At 47.8% G+C, this 18,812-nt stretch overlaps 1 protein-coding gene across 1 annotated transcript in view; it reads left to right on the forward strand.

Annotated features, from left to right (window-relative positions):
• LOC138491456 (calcium-activated potassium channel subunit alpha-1-like) overlaps window positions 1-18,812 on the forward strand; it is a 1,832,603-nt gene that overhangs the window by 1,058,134 nt on the left and 755,657 nt on the right. The window contains exon 17 of the mRNA XM_069617974.1: window positions 15,889-15,978. Within this exon, the coding sequence (XP_069474075.1) occupies window positions 15,889-15,978 (90 nt within the window). The remainder of the gene's footprint in view (window positions 1-15,888; window positions 15,979-18,812) is intronic.

The following is an 18,812-nucleotide window of genomic DNA, read 5'->3' on the forward strand; positions in this document are numbered from 1 at the left end:
CAGTCCAAGTTACCTGCATGGGTTTCTTCGGAGTGGTGAGAGCAGTCAGAGGGGAAGCTATGGTGCCATAGTCTGCCATGAAATTTCTGTAATGCCCCGTGAGTCCTAAGAAGGCTCTCACTTGGGTCTGTGTAGTGGGGGTAGGCCAGTCTTGTACTGCTTGTACTTTACTGGGTAGAGGCTGTATCCTCCCTCCACCTACTTCATGGCCAAGGTAAACCACTGAGCCTTGTCCAATCTGGCATTTACTGGTCTTTATGGTCAAGTGAGCTTTCTGAAGAGCCTGTAACACAATCCCAAGGTGTTTCACATGGTCTTCCCAGGTGGCACTGAAAACTGCTATATCATCCAGATATGCAAGACAGAATTCATCCAACCCATTCAACACATGATTCACAAGCCTCTGGAAAGTGGCAGGTGCATTCTTCAACCCAAAAGGCATTACCCTGAACTGGTAAAGACCTCTGAAGATGAGAATGCCGTCTTCTCCTTGGCATGTTCTGCGAGGGCTATTTGCCAATAGCCTGCAGTGAGGTTAAACGTACTGAGGTACTTGGAGGCACCCAAGGTATCCACCAGCTCATCCGTTCGAGGCAAGGGGTGTGCATCTGTCTTGGTGACAGCATTCAGAGCCCTGTAATCCATGCAGAACTTCAATTCGGAAGTACCTGCTTTTGGAACCAAAACCCCAGGGCTGGACCAATGACTACTAGAGGGTTCAATCACCCCAGGATCTAACATTTTGTTGACCACCATCTTAATGTAAGACCGGACTTTGTCTGACATCCTGTATCCCCTACCTTTGGTGGGTACACTGTCTCCTGTGTCTGTGTTATGTTTGCACCAAGGTGTCAAACCAGGTGACTGTGAAAACAGGGAGGAAAATTGCCTAAGCAAACTTTTCACCTCAGCCTGCTGATCAGAAGTCAGGTGTGGGGCCACTCGGACACCCTCAAAGGAGCTATCTGAAGGACTGCTTTGAAACAGGTCAGGGAGAGGTTCAGACTCTTCTTCCTCAACATCTGAAGCCAATAGCAGTGCTGCGATTTCAACTCTTGGGATGAAAGCATTCAGCCTATTTATGTGGAACACTTTTGGAGCCTGTCCAGGCCTTCCAAGGTCAACTAAATAGTTGACCTCACCCAGGGGCTCCACCACTGTTTAAGGGCCTGACCATTTATCCTGTAAAGCCCTAGGCCTTATGTGATTCATGATCAGGACTTACTGACCAGGTGTGAAGTTGATGAGGGAAGCTTTCTGGTCATACCAATGTTTCACCAGGACTTGTCCTGCCTTCAACTTGTCACTAGCCAGACCCATCAGGAGTACCATCCTTTTTCTGAGCCCTAACACATAGTCTACTACGTTGGTGTAATAGGGGGAGTGGGCATCTCCTATCCCGCCTTGACTATGGCTAAGGGTCCCCGCACAGGGTGACCAAACAGAAGTTCAAAGGGGCTAAAGCCAACACCCTCCTGTGGTACCTCTTGGTAGGCAAACAGTAAGCATGGTAAAAGAAGATCCCATTTTCTTCTTTGAGGTTCTTCCAGAGCCCCAATCATACTTTGTAACGTTCTGTTAATCTGTTCCACTTGACCATTGGTCTAGGGGTGGTATGCAGAGGAGAACTTGTAGGTGACCCCACATTCTTTCCACATAGCCTGCATATACTTCGACATAAAGTTGCTGCCTCTGTCAGACACAACTTCTTTAGGGAAGCCAACTCTAGTAAAGATTCTGAGTAAAGCTTTTGCGACTGACTTGGCAGTCACAGTCTTCAATGGGATGGCTTCAGGATATCTGGTGGCATGCTCGACCAATACCAGGATAAACCTATTGCCTGAGGTTGTTTGGGGTCAAGGGGACCAACAATGTCGATCCCTACCCTCTCGAATGGTACTACCACAACTGGGAGTGGTACCAATGGAGCTTGGATTGTTGAACCACTCTTACCAGATAATTGGCAGGAGGCACAACTCCTGAAGTGACTTTCTACTTTCACCCCCATCTTGGGCCAGTAGAAGTGCATGGATAACCTTTGCTTGGTCCTCTTAACACCAAGGTGACCAGCAAGGGGCACTTCATGCTCCAGCTGCAGGAGGAAGGGTCTTACAGCAAGGGGAACCAACAACCTCCTATTGTCTCCTTCTGTAGACTCTGTGGTCTCACTATACAGGAGTCCACCTTCCCAATAAATCTGATTCTTCCCAGGAGGTACCCCCTCAAGCTGGGAGCAGGCCTGTCTCCTTAGGCTTTCCACAGATGGGCACTCACGTTTGCCTTTACTGAATTCTTCCCTGTCAGGACCACCTTCTACTAAACAATTGTTTAGTTCAGGATGGTCATGGGGGTCAAATACTTCAGGCATCACCACCTCCTCGTCAGGTCCGGGTGATTGACCAACTACCTCCACCGCAGTGGTAGGCGAGTTAGGGGGAATATTGTCTTTCCCTCTTTTTGGTTTCTTGACTCCTTTAGCCTTGGGTTTCCCCTTTGGCAGGGCAGAGCATTGGTCTTGGCCAGTGCTGCCCTCATTTGAGTCCTTGTGCAGGGTCTGTCAGCAGTATCTCCCACAAGCCCTAAAGCTCTGAGATCATTGCCCAACAAGACCTTTCCTGGGACACTCCTCTGAATGCTCATTGGAATCCTGACTGCTGTACCATTGATAGTAAGATTTACAGGTATTAATGGGAACATGAGAGGTGGGCCGTCAGCCAACTTAGTGGGCACCAGAGTAGCTCTGGCAACTTCCTCTGAGTCTACCAAGGTAGAATCCACTACAGTTCGACTGCACCGACTACCCCTAAGAGCTGGAGTATCTACTCCATTGATCAGCACACTGTCTTTAAAGTAGTGCTTGGTGTTATCTGGAATCCTAGCATAAGCCTCTTCGACTTTAGGCTCCCAGGAACCCAGGGAAACTAAAACTACCTCAGCTTCTATCCCACTGGGGAAGGAGTCTGAGGAGAAGGATGCTCCAGTAATCTCTTCTTCCTCGTAGGAGGAGAAAGCCAGATTAGCAGAGTGGACCCCAAGGTTTTGACCTTACATCTGGGTTCCCTCTTCACGTGGTCAGTTGCTCCACAAGCAAAACAAGATCAATTGGGTCTGTTTATATAGGGAAGCTTATTATAACCAGAGTTCTGTTTTGGAGGCTGACCTCCACTACCCTGTGAGTTCTCTTGTGTCTTACCCTTATTTTTCTTTTTATGGCCCTTTTGGGAAGAAGATTTATCAGTTTCCCCACCCTCCTTATCTTTGGACTTTTTCCCTTCCTCCTGCTTACCGGGATGAGTCTTGTCCTTATGGGACACTCGATGTGACACCCATAAATCTTCTGCAATGGCAAGCTTCTTAGGATCTATCTCCTTTGAATCTGCAAATGCTGCTTAAGCTCAGGGGAAGAAGATGCAAAAATATGTTCCAGCATGACAAGACTTATCATACATTCAAAGGTAGAAACTTTATAACCTTCGACCCAGCCAGTCAAGTTTTTTAAGGATTCAATTACATAAGATACCCAAGTACCACCTTCTTTTTTCTTATACTCTCAGAATCTTTTTAAGTATTGGGCAGGAGTCATTCCAAACTTTAAAATGAGAGTCTGCTTCAACATTGCAAAATCTGCTCTCTCAGTTTTCGACATTTCCATAATGGCAATCCAGACAGAATGGGGCAGTCTGCTAAGTAACTAGGCAATTTTATCAGCATTGCCAACTTGTGAACTTCACATGCATACTCAAATGTATTCAGCCAGCCCATAATGTCATTCTTTTCCTCATACACACTGAGCAGATCGTTTGGAAACCTTGGATGAGAGGAGGCCCCAGACCCATGTCCAGGACCCTTGGATCCATTGGAAACTTGGAACTTGGCCAGTTCCAACTGGTGATTCCTGTCTTTCTGTTTTTCTGCCTGTTTGATCTTTAGCTTGGCCCTATTGAACTCAAGCTCTTCCTGGAGTTTGGCCATATTGAACTCAAGCTCCGTCTGCCTAAACAGCAGCTCTTGCTTCTTGAATTCAATCATGGCTTCCACATCAGCACTGGCAGAGGAAACATTGGACATTTCATCCTCCCTGTCCTCCTGGTCGCTGTCAGTTCTACCAGTGAGAGCAGCCCCACCTCCTTCTGCACTGTCCTCTGAAGCTATAGCGCTAAGCTGCGCTTCTTGCCACGCCATGATTCTTTGGATCATTTTCATTTTGGTGCCTTGAGAGGAGACACCTGTTTCAGCACACATTTTTTTCAATGTTTCAGATTTGGAAGCATTTAAAGTTAACAAGGTACTTGTTTCCATATTGTTAGATAGGACTACGGCCTTTAAAAAGTTATACCACGACAATTCACTATGTGTCCTGGTAGGAATAACTTGAAATGCCTTTTCTCGTGCGCAACACTGGATACCAGTTTGACATCTGAAATACACCTAACTAGGAGGAAGTCCGAGCCCTACGAAGAGAGGAGCCTTATGCTCAAAAGTACCTGCATGCGCTGGTGCCAATGGACAAAAGAGGGCCTCTTCGAGGATATCAGGCAGTTCAGGAAGGTGAATGAAGTGATGCAGAACACGTCCCCACTACTGAAGCAAGGCCTCCACTTGTGGGCAGAGGCAGGGTGAGAGTGCGGGATAGAGTTGCTATTTCGCAACAGCTGTAGAAAAGAAACAGGCTCCTGCGCGAGGGGCCACCGGTTGAGGTATGGACTACTCACCGGTCCCCGACGCAGGCAGACCCAGACTTCTCCAGTTCAGTTCACGTTGCTGGCAGGTTCAGCTGCGATAATCAGGATGTCTTAACACAGTGTAGATTCTGCGTAGCAGGATGCAGGGTCGAGGGTTACCACAGCAGGGCAACACGGCAATTGCGTTTACTCTGGTCTGGGTGCACTCGTCTCACTTCAGACCTGGGAATGCGAAGTGTACGAAATTCGGTGTGAGGGTGCCGTGGACGCAGAGCAAGCAGTAAACCAAGTTTCGAGGGCTTCCCCGAAACGGCAGCAGTGACAGAGCAAAGCATCCTGCGTAAGCTGGTCAGCCCACTGGTTGGCCCAGGGACACTTCCGAAGAGGCTTACTTGCAGGTTTGATGAAGGTGCCGGGAATAGTTGATCCCACTATTCCAATGGGTTGAAGCGCCTTTGCAGACCTTCTAGGACGATCAGATGCAGAGGGGTCTCTCAGGACGACAGCAGCTCAGGGTGCCAACCCTTCAGCGGGTCACCAGCGGTTCCTCAACTCAGCTTCTTGTTGGAGGATACTTGGCTCCTTATCCCTTGTTCGGTGTGAACTCAGGAGATCGACATGGTAGTGGTGTTTCCAGCCTCCTCTTATCCAAAGTTCCCTTCATGCCAAAACGGAGAAGACCCAATGGGAGATCTGCTCACAAACACTCACACTAATCAGGACACTCTAGACTCTCTGACACCCTGGATGTGTATTGGGACCAGACATCCCAGCCCACATCCTGGAGGCACACACAAGGCATGCAGAAGCCCACAAAAGCGTTGTGTTTCGCAGGAAAGTGCATGACCAAATAAGGACTGCTCTGGGTCAGCTCGACCTGGGGGAAGGTGAAGGGGCAAGACAGTCAGTGGACAGGACAAAGAACCTCGTGGCATGGCCATTTTGGAGCCAGGCCACTCATTTGTGCCAAACGCGGAAAGCGCGGACAACATGGTGAAAAATGTTTCATAACACAAGAGAAACGATAGCTGCCACCAGTCCTGTCTGTGACACACTTGCACAGTTCATAATAAGTGTCCAGCGGGAGTGGCTAGGGCCTTTGGAATGACTAGAGACCCAAGAGCGTGGTAAAGTAAGTTACAGTGCACTCTTGTTTCATGTTGCACAAAAGCTGCAACATGAGGAAAGGACTAAGGGAAACAAAGTCTCCCAGTACTGACTGTCTTAAGGGCATGCCAGTTTCCCCATAAGAATTGAGCGAAAGCTCAGAGGAGTGCGGCGGAAGACTGCGTTTCTCTGGCAAAGTCTAGATCAGGGTGTAAAATAGCAAAATGTTTGGGGGTTGACACATGGAGGGAAAATTACATACAATTATGAAATCTTTCCTAACACTCAACAGTACATGTAGTTGTCACATGGTCAGTGATCGAAGTGAGCGGGAACGGTCGGGCGCTGTGTTCCTCTACTTTTATTTGTATTTGTTTACCATTCCTCTACTTTTTACAACCATGTTCACCTCTCTATAGAGAGCATGTGTCCCTTAATGTCTCTGCAAGTGTAAAGTTGGAATAGGAGCCTTAGTTACTTGTCACATAGACTTTTGCAATGCCCCGACGGCAACACCTTGTCACATGTTGCTCTATGCTTCTTCCTACCATCTCTCCTGCCAAGACCACAGTTCCACTACTTTGTTCGGTGCACTTCTACCCCTGCACATGGTGCACATGTGCCGGGGGAGTATCCTGTGGAGGATGTGTCCTGTCACAAATACATATGCCATAAATGGCAGCCACACAGGCTATGCCCAGTATGATGGCCATCTGACATGAGTGTGTATGTCACAGGACATGCTTTATCTAGGCCTGGCATACACATGTAGCCAGATGTGCCAATACACAAATGATATGGGTGATGCATGACTGGCAAAACATAGGAGGCACAATGACGAACACACCCCTGATATGTCCTCATATATCTTCAGGCCTCCCATGCCTTGCACCTGCTCAAGGAGGATGAATTGGATTGTGGCTTCTTCATGCGGTGTAAGCTGCTCCCCCTCTGCTTGACCCCCTCCAGTTGCCATTGCAGAGGGCAGGTTGACACTCAGCTTGTGCGTGGTGTGATGGGTGTGTTCATTCCAGTGCTTTGCAACCTGTTCCGCTGTATGCACCTCACCCCTAAGGCATTAATCTTGTCCATGACATGTTGCCAATGCACCATACTTTGTGTGTCTGTACGTGTGCTCCCCGCATACAGGCACATGTCACGATGGTGTTCGATCACGTAGTCAATAAGGATATGGAGCTCCTCATCAGTGACATTTTTCTTCCTCTACGGGCCAGTGTCCTGTGCCGTGTGTTGAGGTTGAGGTTCTTCCTGCTGTGCAGTGTGTCCCTTCCTCCCACGAGTGGCATGGGGTGTTGGAACTGCCCGTTTGACCGAAACCACATTGGCATTCAGGTGTCGGCCCCCCTCTGGACTGGAGCCTGCCATGTCCTCCTTGGGCTGGGGCAGATATCTCCACACCACGTCCCTGACTACTTGGGACTTGGGCATGTTTATCCACACCACGTCCCCGACCCCCTGGGGTTGGGAAAGGTGTCTCCACACAACTTCCTCAACCCCCTCGGGCTGGACCAGATGTTTCATCACATCACCCACCCTGACCCTGTCTGCCCCCTTTCCCTCTTGGCACCTTTCCACCATGTCACAGGTATGCATGGAAGGCACACCAAGTTATTGTCCTGGGCAGTATGAGTCAGGGAACAGTCCAGGTGATGTACAACATAGATGTGTGGTCCAGCAAGGCTCAAATGTACCCCAAAAGGGACAAAAGGGTACATGATATGCAGTGCCACCCTGAAAAAAAGAAAACGTACATGGTACCCGGAAAGCTTCTGATAACTGAAAAAGGAGTATGCAATACACAGTGGCACTCATATATACAAAATTGTGCATATGCGACATACCATATGCCTCCAAAAGTACACAAAAACATGCGTGAATGCGCAGAGGCAAACACCCGCCAAAGAAAATTGGGTACGCTATATCTGAAGGTAATGATTCCGTAGCAAAATACACATACGACTTTGTAACTCTTCCGGATCATAAACTTCATGCACAACTAGTGATATGCATTGCTTAACTTATCGTATGGCGTCATTGCTGTGTCGTGTAGGTGCGAATAGTTTCTGCACTCAGGATGTAACTTTAGTGCCTTTACTCTGCTGTCAGCTCCTGAGGATGCAAAGCACACACCACTGTTGCTCCTGCCTAAACTGCTACTGATTTTGCCTACTCTGTCCCTGCCCTGCCTCATTCACTCCGATAGTGCTGCTGCCTGCTCGAGAGTGAGTGCCTGCCTGAACCTGCACTGTCTTGGTGTGCCAACTGCCCCACTTTTGCATGGACTCCTGTGCTGGCCCTGACACCATCTCCTCTGTACTTTCTGGGACTTCCACCTCTACCAACACCACTGTTGCTCCACAACACCTACCCAGGACACAGGAAGCCCATAACTGCCTCGGGTGTTCCATGTTTACCCGATCCACACCATCTGGGGTGGGCAGCACCCCCACGTTGAGGCAGAGGGTGAACAACTTCAGCAACACCAAACTTGGCATACTGGTAGTTCGGTTCCTGGGTGCTTCCGATGCCCTCTTCAACCTGCTACACAGCTGGGCACCAGCGTAAGGCAAAGGATCTGTGATGTCACCACGGCTGCCAACAACATGGAGGGGGTGATATTCCGGCTCAGGGAGATGGCCCAGAAACTCTGGGACAACTCAAGACCCAGAGCCATACCACAGAACTGACCCTGGAGGTGTACCATGCTGGCTGCCACCGGTTCAGCCAGATACAGCTGCGGGTACTTGAGAGGTTCTATCCAGACCTCCACTCCTGGCTCTTTGTCTGGAAAAGTCATCTGGATGCCGCTGGTGAGTCCCTATGTGGAACAATGCTCTAGGGCATATGTGTGGCATGCATGTTTGAAGATGCCACATGGACATAGGTGAATGTGTTTGTGTGGGCAGGTGCCATTGTGCTGTCTGCATGACCATGGCTGCAGGTCGTTTTTGTGTTGGTTGCTGATTCATATGGCGTTGTTGCCTGTTGTAGGGGATGTGTTGTTGGGCACTGTACAATGTGAATTCACATGACCACGGGTCATGAATATGATTGAGCCTTCACACTACAATCATGCTACATTTTTAATGCAGTTTGTCAGAGGGCACACACGTGTGTGTGTGCATTGTGTGTGTCTAAGTTCATGGTTATGAGATTATGCATGAGTCTTCTTGTTAGTTTTGTGTATGCAAGACATCCATTGATGATGATTACTGATGTCAATGTTTTTAAAAAAATGTCTACAGTTACTGCAGCTTGTGAAGAGGGTAGAGGCATCGTTGTGGAATGAAAGGGCTGGGACAAAGCCACCAGGCAAAAGCACACACCCCGGCCAGCCCTACTGTAGTCTACATCATGCGAGGGTGAGCTGGATGGGGGAGCGCTAGTTCCATCGGACGGGGGTATGTTCCAGGAGGTTGTAAAGATGGACTCCTCATTGGCTGGGGGCCAGAGTGCAAGGATGGAGGGGCCATCCAGGAAGGAAGGCTCTCTGGAGTTATCCAGGGAGATGTAGGTGGTGGTGGAGGAAGCTGAAGGACAGGGCACAGAGTTGGGTGGGGACATCCAGGAGGGTTTTCAGGCTGCACCTCTGGGCCAGGGACAGGAGGATGTGCAGTTCACCGGGGAGGGAGCTGACCAACCTCTTGTCCCTGCTCCATCTGATGCAGCCTTGACCACCAATATGGATGCCTCCACCCAGTCCAGGCCCACCTTTGGGCCACGGAGATCACCCCTGAGATGTTGCATGCCCTGTTGGCTGGGATTGCAAGTCATACAGGTGGGATTTCTGATGATGTGAGAAATATGTGTGATCTTCTCTCACAACATCACCAAACAATTTGTGTCTCAATGTCCCAACTGTTATGTGGGCTGCTCTCGGGTGGTCTCTGTGCACTGGCACATTCAGCTGTCCACTCCTCACTGTGCCCCACTCAGCCTTCAGGGGGCCTTCTTTGCCACGTCCCATCATGACGCCCCTCATCCTGTCCTACCCACACCGCCCAGTCTGGTGATCAGCATGTCTCTGCCTAAGGTGGAAGTCAAATAAAGTACAGCAGTGGTGGGCGCTGTACCTAACCAGGCACTGACACAGTAACAGGAATCAGTGGGGCAGCTGGCATATCAGAATAGTGCTGGTATTGTATCCCCCATCGTGCAACTTCCAGATGGCGGGGGTGCATGCACAGGCTATGCTTGGCAAGGCAGCAGCATTATAGGAATGTCCAGGGGCAATCAACACAGGGCACAACACCATCAGGGAGGCAAGCTACACAGCAAGGTTTGGGCAAATGGCAGGAGGAGTGCCACCGATTCAGGCATATTGTATGTGTCCGGATTGATTTGAGGATGCAGCTGATGGCGGAGAGGCAGTGGACTAGGGTGGCATGGGTGGCCAGGGCTAGGGCAGAGGTGGTGGAAAGAAGGACATTGAAGTGGGTGGAGATTCTGGAGGAGGCGTGCAGGGATGCGGGGGGAAGGAGGATGAGGGACCGCCTGCAAGCCATCCAGGACCAGACAGTGGCCTGCCTCCAAGTTGAGGATGAAGAATGCCACCCTGCCCTGGAGGACATAATGGTACAGTATTGAGCCTGCTGCCCATGCAAATAGTTGATTCTGTGGATTATAGTTTTTTTTCCTTGGACATATCCCCCTTTCCACATAGACATTTTTGATAGTGTAAATATTGGTAATACAGTTTCTTGTTGTTCTTCACACAGTTGTCTCTTTGTTCCTATTTCTTATTTTGATGTGCATTGGTTGTTTGACTCTCACATTGGTTGGGGCTAAACTGTGGAGAGGTGGCATACGCTCAATAATTATGTATGGGGATGGTGTGGGGTGGCTCACAATGCATCGATACCCACCAACACACATCAGCTAACAAACAGTGTTTGGGCTCATGTCATGCAGCACCTCTCCCCCTGTATTGTTTCTTCATCACATGTGAGTGTGGTTATATGTGGCTGTACACATCATATGTCTGCTTGGCTCACACATTCTCATAATTCCTTTGCATTACCCCAAAACATTCCTGTGCACATTATGTTAGTTGTAGGGGCTCTTGAATGCTGTGCTTTCTGGCCTCAGTCCAATGATTCATTGAATGTTGTTTGCTACTATGCACTGACATAACATTTGACTCTGCCCTGTCAGTGATGTCTTGGACTAGTGTACTCCTAGGTTATTCACCTACAGCAGTTTGAGGCAATTGCAATGACACATGTGCACAATGATACATCACATTACTGTGTGACACTGTGTAGCTGCTGCTAAATTCAGCCGTCCTCTTTCTGTGTCATTGGTTGTGATGTACCACGGAATACTGTGATGAGCTAAAAACCTGCATTCTGCAACAATGCACCTAGTTGTTGGGTATATGGGTGGGTGTGTGGCCAGTGTGCTTCGTATTGGTGGCATGCCAGTATAAGTGAGGTAAGTTGTTGTGCAATATTGCCCTGTTAGGGGGGTGATGGGCAGGGCCAGGCTGGGTTGGTGTTGGCAGTGAGGGGGCTTGGTGGTTGGTGTGTGGACTGGCGAGGACTGCCTGGGGTAGAAGTGAGGGAGGCTGGTGGGTAGTGTCAGGACTTGAGGGGGCTGCCTGCAGTAGTGCCAGAGGTGAGGAGGGATGGTGGGTGGTGTGAGGGATGCCTGGGGTAGTGGTGTGGGTGAGGGGGGCTGGTCGATGGTGTGAGGGTTGCATGCAGCAGTGTCGTAGGTGAGGGGGGCTGGTGGGTGTTGTGAGGACTGCCTGGGGTAGTGTCGGAGGTGAGGGGGGTTGGTGGGTGGTGTGAGGGCTACCTGGGGTAGTGGCGAAGGTGATGGAACTGGTGAGTGGTGCTTGGACTGGCGGGGAATGCCCGGGTATAGTGGCGGAGGAAAGGGGGGCTGGTGGGTGGTGTGAGTGCTGCCTGGGGTAGTGGCAGAGGTGAGGGGGCTGGTGGGTGGTGTGTGAACGCAGAGTAGCTGGGGTGCAGCCATTACTTACATGGAACCTCACACAGAGTATCTGGGGTGCTGGACATGGAGCAGCGCGGAAACGTTGGTCTACAGTTATGTTTTCGGTTTGTGTGTGGGTGTTTTGTGTGCATTCCTTGTGTATCTCGATTACCTTTGTGTGTCTGCTAGAAATGCACGTTTAGATCCATAAATACACGGAGCACGCAATTTTTACTGTGCGCGAAGGCTTGAGTAGTGTCATTCTCGGCACGCAGCCTTTACAGGCTAAATTTCTCACTTTTCCATGAATTGGGCCCTATATCTAAATGTCTGCAGTTTAAGGGCCTGATTCATGGAATGTTTTCCTATGGGATTGTGCCATTATAAAACACTTGGATGAATCAGGTCCTAATTCTTTCATTGAGTTCGGACTTAAAAACAGCCATACAATTGTGGTATCTTAATCAGAGTACATTAAAATGTTTTATCCCAGGTAGAGAAAAAACATTCATTTGAAAAGGTGCAATCGGCTTGCAAGAGGTCAAAGGCAGTACTGGAAGTGAACATCTCCATATCAGTGGGGCAATCACACCACAGCAAACCAAATGCAAAACCAATAGCCATATTGATATAAGTACTGAACACATACTGCAAATTGATGAAAAAATGTGGAGTAGGATTTGTCCCAATATTATCTATTGTTCTAAAATATTTAAATCAAATTAAATAAAATACTATAATTAGGACAACAGAGGTTGTTTATTAGTATACAGGGGAAAAAACTCCCTGTTGCATGTGAAGGGGTGTGGAGAGAGAACTGTTTGCACTGTACCTCCACAGTAGTGTGCAATCACGCACACCTATCACATGTTGTTAATTGCAGCTCCAATTAGACATACGTTTTGACTGCATGTATTGGGTGGCATACACACAACCTGTGTTTGTTCTGCATTTTGTATTTGTTTAATTGTTTGAAAAGTTCAAAGCAAAAGCACAAAAAGAAATTCTAAATCAAATGCCAATCCCCAAAGGTGTTGAAGGAGGTGGAAGTCCAACCCAGCGCAGCTAGCTTCTTGCCACTAGAGATGGATGCTCTCACCACTTCGTAATGAGCACCCTGAGACTGAAATCAGAAGATTAGATGAGGACATAGGTTGATGAGCCCAGCCACCCCTATTCTCTAAGTTAGCAATTATACTCTTCTTGTCTGTATGGGCAAACTGACACGCTGTCGTTAATGAAAAAGGGGCATGCCCACTAGAAGGGGGACTCACTCTGACCAATTTCTGGAAAAGAATGTCAGGACATGGTAACAACATTTGGCACGTATCCAACCTAGCACAGATTTAAAGTACCGACCTGGAAAGAAAAGGCTTTATACTTTGAAGCCTTTTGCCCTGCATTGCAGAAACAATGCACTAATGCAAGTGTAATTTTGCCCAGTATTAGCAGGACAGCAAAAGTTGTCCAAAGACCAGGACACAAAGAGCCATAGTACTGAAACATTGCATTGGTGGAAATACAACCAGCCCTAGGGCAACACAGATTCTTTCCGTGCATTTTTGCACCAGGGAAAAAGTGCACTAGTCCTAGTACTGAGACCAGCATTACTCTGATGCAAGAATTTGCTGGAAGAACATGGGCCCGATTCATGGGGAAGTGCGCATAGATGCCACAAATTGTGTGCACCGAGAACGATTCTGCGCACATACAATTTTCTGCACGCTATGTGTATGCATGGAATTGTCTCTGCAAAGTAAGTCTGTATGCAAGTTGCGACCATAATGCCCCCGACAAACCCCCCAAAAGCAGATACAGGCACTAATACCTACCTGTACGCAGTCCTCAGGCGCAAATTCATGCACCCCTGTAATCCTGCGTGGTGTCCCCTGCAACAAAGCCAGCACTCCGGTGACACTGCGTAGTGTCCCTCAGAACTATTCCCAGCAACCCCTCAGCATGCGTAACATGTATCGTAAAAGTTAACATTTTCCGGTAAACATGCGTGCAAACTCCCGTAAACCATTCCTGCTTACGCGCACCCATAACTTCTATCTGAACCCCAACTGCGTGCACTCACCCCTAAATCCAACATGCGATCTTACCTCTGCGCAGTAATTCCTATGTGCAAGTTTCTGTACGCCTGCCTTCTAGTGGTGGTTTCATCGAGCGCTTAGCACGGTCATTTCCCCTACATGAAGTTGCACGGATAGGTCCATGAATATGATTTTACCTGAGCAGTTGTGGGCGTGTGATTGCCTCGCAGAGGCCTTTCCTCGGACAGCCACATTTTTGCTTGTTCTTCCCCATTTTGCAAGTTCTGCCCCCTACTTCGGTTTATGCACATGCCAAGTCCTCGCTCTGCGAGTTGTCTCGGTGAAGACACTCGGCCACTCGCAGAGACGTGCTGTGCCTGCTTAAAGTCCACACAGAGTACGAAAAAGTCCTGCTCAGTCGATTCCATGAATTGACAAATGGGATTTTGCTTGTGGTTTGGTGCGCAAAGTATCTATTTACCACGCAGAAAATTCCATGAAGCAGACGCGATGGGCCTAATTCATGGAATATTTGCCCGGTTCAAAATCAATTTGCACTGCTGAAAAGTGACTTTGCACTGCTATCACAAACCCTGATTCATGGAACCATCCAAATTGTATTTTTGCAGTGCAAAATTACTTTGTCCAGACTTTGCATGTCAAAAATACACTTTGCACGGTTCCATGAATCAGGGTTTGTGTCAGCAGTGCAAAGTCACTTGTCAGCAGTGCAAATTAACTTTGAATCGGTCAAATATTCCATGAATCAGGCAATATGTGCTTTGCACTATGGAAATGCTTGCCTTAGTGATAACTGTAGTTGCACCAGTGCAAAGCTTATGTAATTTGTTATTGCTCTTTCAATGTGTTTTGCACCAATGCAATGTAAGCCTGAGTGATAATATGGAATGATATCCGTACTAGGTCAAATGTTGACCTGGTATAAAAAAAAAAAATCTTTTCACACTAGGTCAATGTTTGCACTTGTGCTAATACCATGAAGAAATTGCTCTGCCACTAGGACAAAGTATCTGTCCTTGACTGGTGAAGAGTCTCTGATACACCACACCTGATTTATTCACCTTAAATCAAGAAAGGAATGGGGTTAAAAATACAGTGAAGATACACAGGGCCTGATTTACAAAATCCTTTTACAATGGAACAATCCGATTGAAAAACGCTTTGTAAATCAGGCCCCAACTGTGTTAGTAATTTCAGAGGAGACTTTTTTTTCCCTTTGGGCTACCCTGAGGCAAGCTCGGACTGGCCTATAGGGCAATAGGCCAATGCCTGAACCAAAAACACAAAATCCTAGTGTGGGCTAGTTCTTTCGGTCAAAGTGGGCCACTTTTTTGGTCTATGTGGGCCAGTTTGATAAGTTACTTCACCAGGCAGCCTGTAGTTTGACCAAGGTTACTGAATAAATATTCTTTAAAATGCACCATGTTCATCACATTTTGCCAAAAACCTCTCCCATGGGTACTTCTGAAACAGTCTGTCACAAACGGAATGAATTGCCATTTGCAACTGTGGGCCATATTTTCATTTGTTTCTGAGACAATGTTATACCACAGTCCGACCCTGCCCTAAGGCCCATGCCAATTTGATCAACCGTGGTCATTTGGCAAGATGCTGGTTTTTATCTGTTTTTTTAAATAGGGGCAGCATGGAACTTCGCCCCTGGGGTGTAGTGTGATGTATCCATCCCGTTACCCCTCCCCCACACTTCCACCCTCCTGAAAGCACTCCAGCAAAGCTATAATCAGTTAACAGTGACAGGCAAGGGCTCGCCACACTTCTGGCCCTGGATTCGATAGTAATATTAATGTCCTTAATGGGGAAAGAGAACATTTCTTAATGAGGAATGTGGAAGGAGATCAGAGGGGAATACGCGCGCATATTTGCCTGCTTAGTCGTCCGCTCGGGGAAATGAAATATTTAATTATGAGAAATAAACGCTATAAATTTCCCTGAGTGGTGGAGGAGCAATCTTGGCCTTTTCGGGATCACAGGATAATGAGTTAAACAATGAAATGTGGCTGCGGAATCTGCTGCAGCGCTGATATAACGTTGCTCTCTCTTGTGTCTCCGCCATGTTCTTGCAGCAGTATTCTGATCAACCCGCCCGCAGACGTGCGAATCAAGGAGTACACGATGGGCTTCTTCATCGCAAAAACGCGAGTCGAGGTTAGGAGGTGAGACAAGACTAGTCCAACTGTTGCTTTTTATGAAAAAATGCGAGGTTTTTGCATTGCCTATTACACAATTGCCCTATGTCCTAGTTTCACCCGGAAAAGACAGCATTCCTGCTTGCATTGGACTTGACTGCTTATAGTTATTGTTTCCAGACTTTACACAGGTCTGAGAATTATTGTTGCATTTCATTATTCCCTGCACTGTGTCCTAAGGCTGGATCTCTGTGCTGTGCATCAGTCAGACTTTACATTATTCCCTGCACTGTGTCCTAAGGCTGGATCTCTGTGCTCTGCATCAGTCAGACTTTACATTATTCCCTGCACTGTGTCCTAAGGCAGGATCTCTATGCTCTGCATCAGTCAGACATTACATATTTCCTTCACTGTACCCTAAGGCTGGATTTCTATGTTGTGCATCAGTCAGACATTACATTTCTCCTGTCGATGTGTCCTAAGGCTTGATCTCTATGCTGTGCATCAAGCAGACATTACATTATTCCCTTCACTGTGCCCTTAAACAGATCTCTATGCTGTGCATCAGTCAGACATAACCTTGTTCACTTCACTGTGCCCAAAGGCTAGATCATGCTCTGCATCAGTCAGACATTGCATTATGCCCTATACTGTGCCCTAAGGTTGGATCTCTATTCTGCGCATCAGTCAGGCATGACCTTGTTCACTTCACTGTGCCCAAAGGCTAGATCATGCTCTGCATCAGTCAGACATTGCATTATGCCCTATACTGTGCCCTAAGGTTGGATCTCTATCCTGCGCATCAGTCAGGCATGACATGTTTCCCTTCACTGTGCCCCAAGCCTGGATCCATTTGCTGCGCATCAGTCGACATTACATTATTCACTTCACTGTGCCCCAGGCTGGACCTCTCTGCTGTTTTATTTTATTAATCTATTTGTACTTTCAGAATAAAAGGTGTCACTCTTTAATTGTAGAAGCACACAACATGATTAGAAGTATTCCTCTATGTGTCTAACATTCTTTTTTTTTTTAACACATTAGTACTTAAACATGGGTGAATCCAACTAAAGATGATTGTCCCAAAACGAAAAGGGACGTAAACCTTGGGGAATCCAGAATTACGAGAGCTGCAATAATCAAATGTGCTTAATCAAAGATATCTTTGAAAAAAACGCCTTTGGAGTAAACCCAGCTAACTAACAACACAGTGCAGGCAACGCCAAAGCATGCACGTATATACAGCACGGGAGTTACTGTGCATCAGGCAAAGCATCAACTAGGCAGTGACATAGGGTGCTAACAGAAGGAACATCTAGGGGTCTATTGTGCTGGTCCTCTAGTATTAAATATGGCCTCACCCAAAAGCAAAACAGATAACCTGTGATGTTAGGGTTCACCATAAAACTTTCTACAGATTGTCGATCAAAACTGACAATATGATCAGTATTCTCACACATTGAGGTTGCTAAACTCTCTCCCTCCCACTCCCTCGGTGAGTGACCATCCCCACCCATATTGCTCCATTGCTGCTTTATTTTATGCTTCCCTGTCGTGTGAAGGCTTTTCAAGTACTTTCATGGTTTCTACCCACAAAACAACCACTCTACACAATCTCTACACATCTAGAACCTGTCTGCATAGGACGTTTAACTGTTCAGGAGCATTTCCCTTTTTTTAGTTTTCACTATCGGGCCAATTCATAAAGAAGGTAGTATGAGTAACTTTGACTTACCTTTGATTTAAACTGGGGAGGGGGCAGATTTCCAAAGCGTTTTTCAATGGGCTTGCACCATTGTAAAACACGTTTGTAAATCAGGCCCCGAGAGCGCTATTCAGTTCACAAGGAAGTTACTATGAACAACTCTCACTTACTTCAGCATTGCTCAGAGTGGATTGGTCTAAAGATCATAATGGCCGATTCATCGTAACTTATGTGTGAATCAAATAGCCCTTACAGCAACACAGGGGGCACTTTGTGCTTTGCCGAAAACCTCACTCACTCACCCACTCACTTACTCACTCCATATTAGTATGGTTCACAGTTTGTCAGTCCCTCTAGTTCCAATGTCACTGTGAATTGATTAGGGTGTATGTGTCGAGAATTAAAAAGATATGTATGTTTACTGGGTATTAGCCATGGCACTGAAAATCCTGCCCATTAGTCCCCATAGATTTATGAAAAGGAGTGTGAGAGTATTAAATGACTTGTCTTGCAAAGGTAATGCAATTATTCTCCAGATACATGTTCAAGACTGTTGTACATGGTTAAAAGGGATGCAGCCCCTTTAAGGAAACACACACAGCAAGGCGGGAAGAGGGCGGAAGGGGAGGGACATGGGAGAGAAAAGTTAGTTACAATGTGAAGTTAATAAAGAAAGGTTAACAGGACAGTGGCTCCGTACATCTGTTATGTGCATGACTGCAGATGAGTGTTGAGAGCCCCCAACAACTGGCGACGAGGCCGACACAAATTCTTGTGTGACGGCAGCAGTGGAGGGCCCGTGAGCCCAGCAGCGGTGGACCCAAGCGCCCAGTAGTCCAGGAGGGCCAGTGCGCCCAACAGTGCAAGCAAACTTGCAGACCCAGCAAAGAGGTGGGCCGGCGTGCCCTGCAGAGAAGGAGGGCCTGCGTGCCCAGCGAATTCCGGGGGCCCGTGTGCCCAGCGAATTCCGGGGGCCCGTGTGCCCAGCTGACCAGGTGGGCCTGTGTGCCCAACAACTGGCGACGAGGCCGACACAAACTCTTGTGTGACGGCAGCAGTGGAGGGCCCGTGAGCCCAGCAGCGGTGGACCCAAGCGCCCAGTAGTCCAGGAGGGCCAGTGCGCCCAACAGTGCAAGCAAACTTGCAGACCCAGCAA

The sequence above is a fragment of the Ambystoma mexicanum genome, chromosome 10 (genome assembly GCF_040938575.1).
Source record: "Ambystoma mexicanum isolate Mex_15411 chromosome 10, UKY_AmexF1_1, whole genome shotgun sequence".
Taxonomy (NCBI): Eukaryota; Metazoa; Chordata; class Amphibia; order Caudata; family Ambystomatidae; genus Ambystoma; species Ambystoma mexicanum.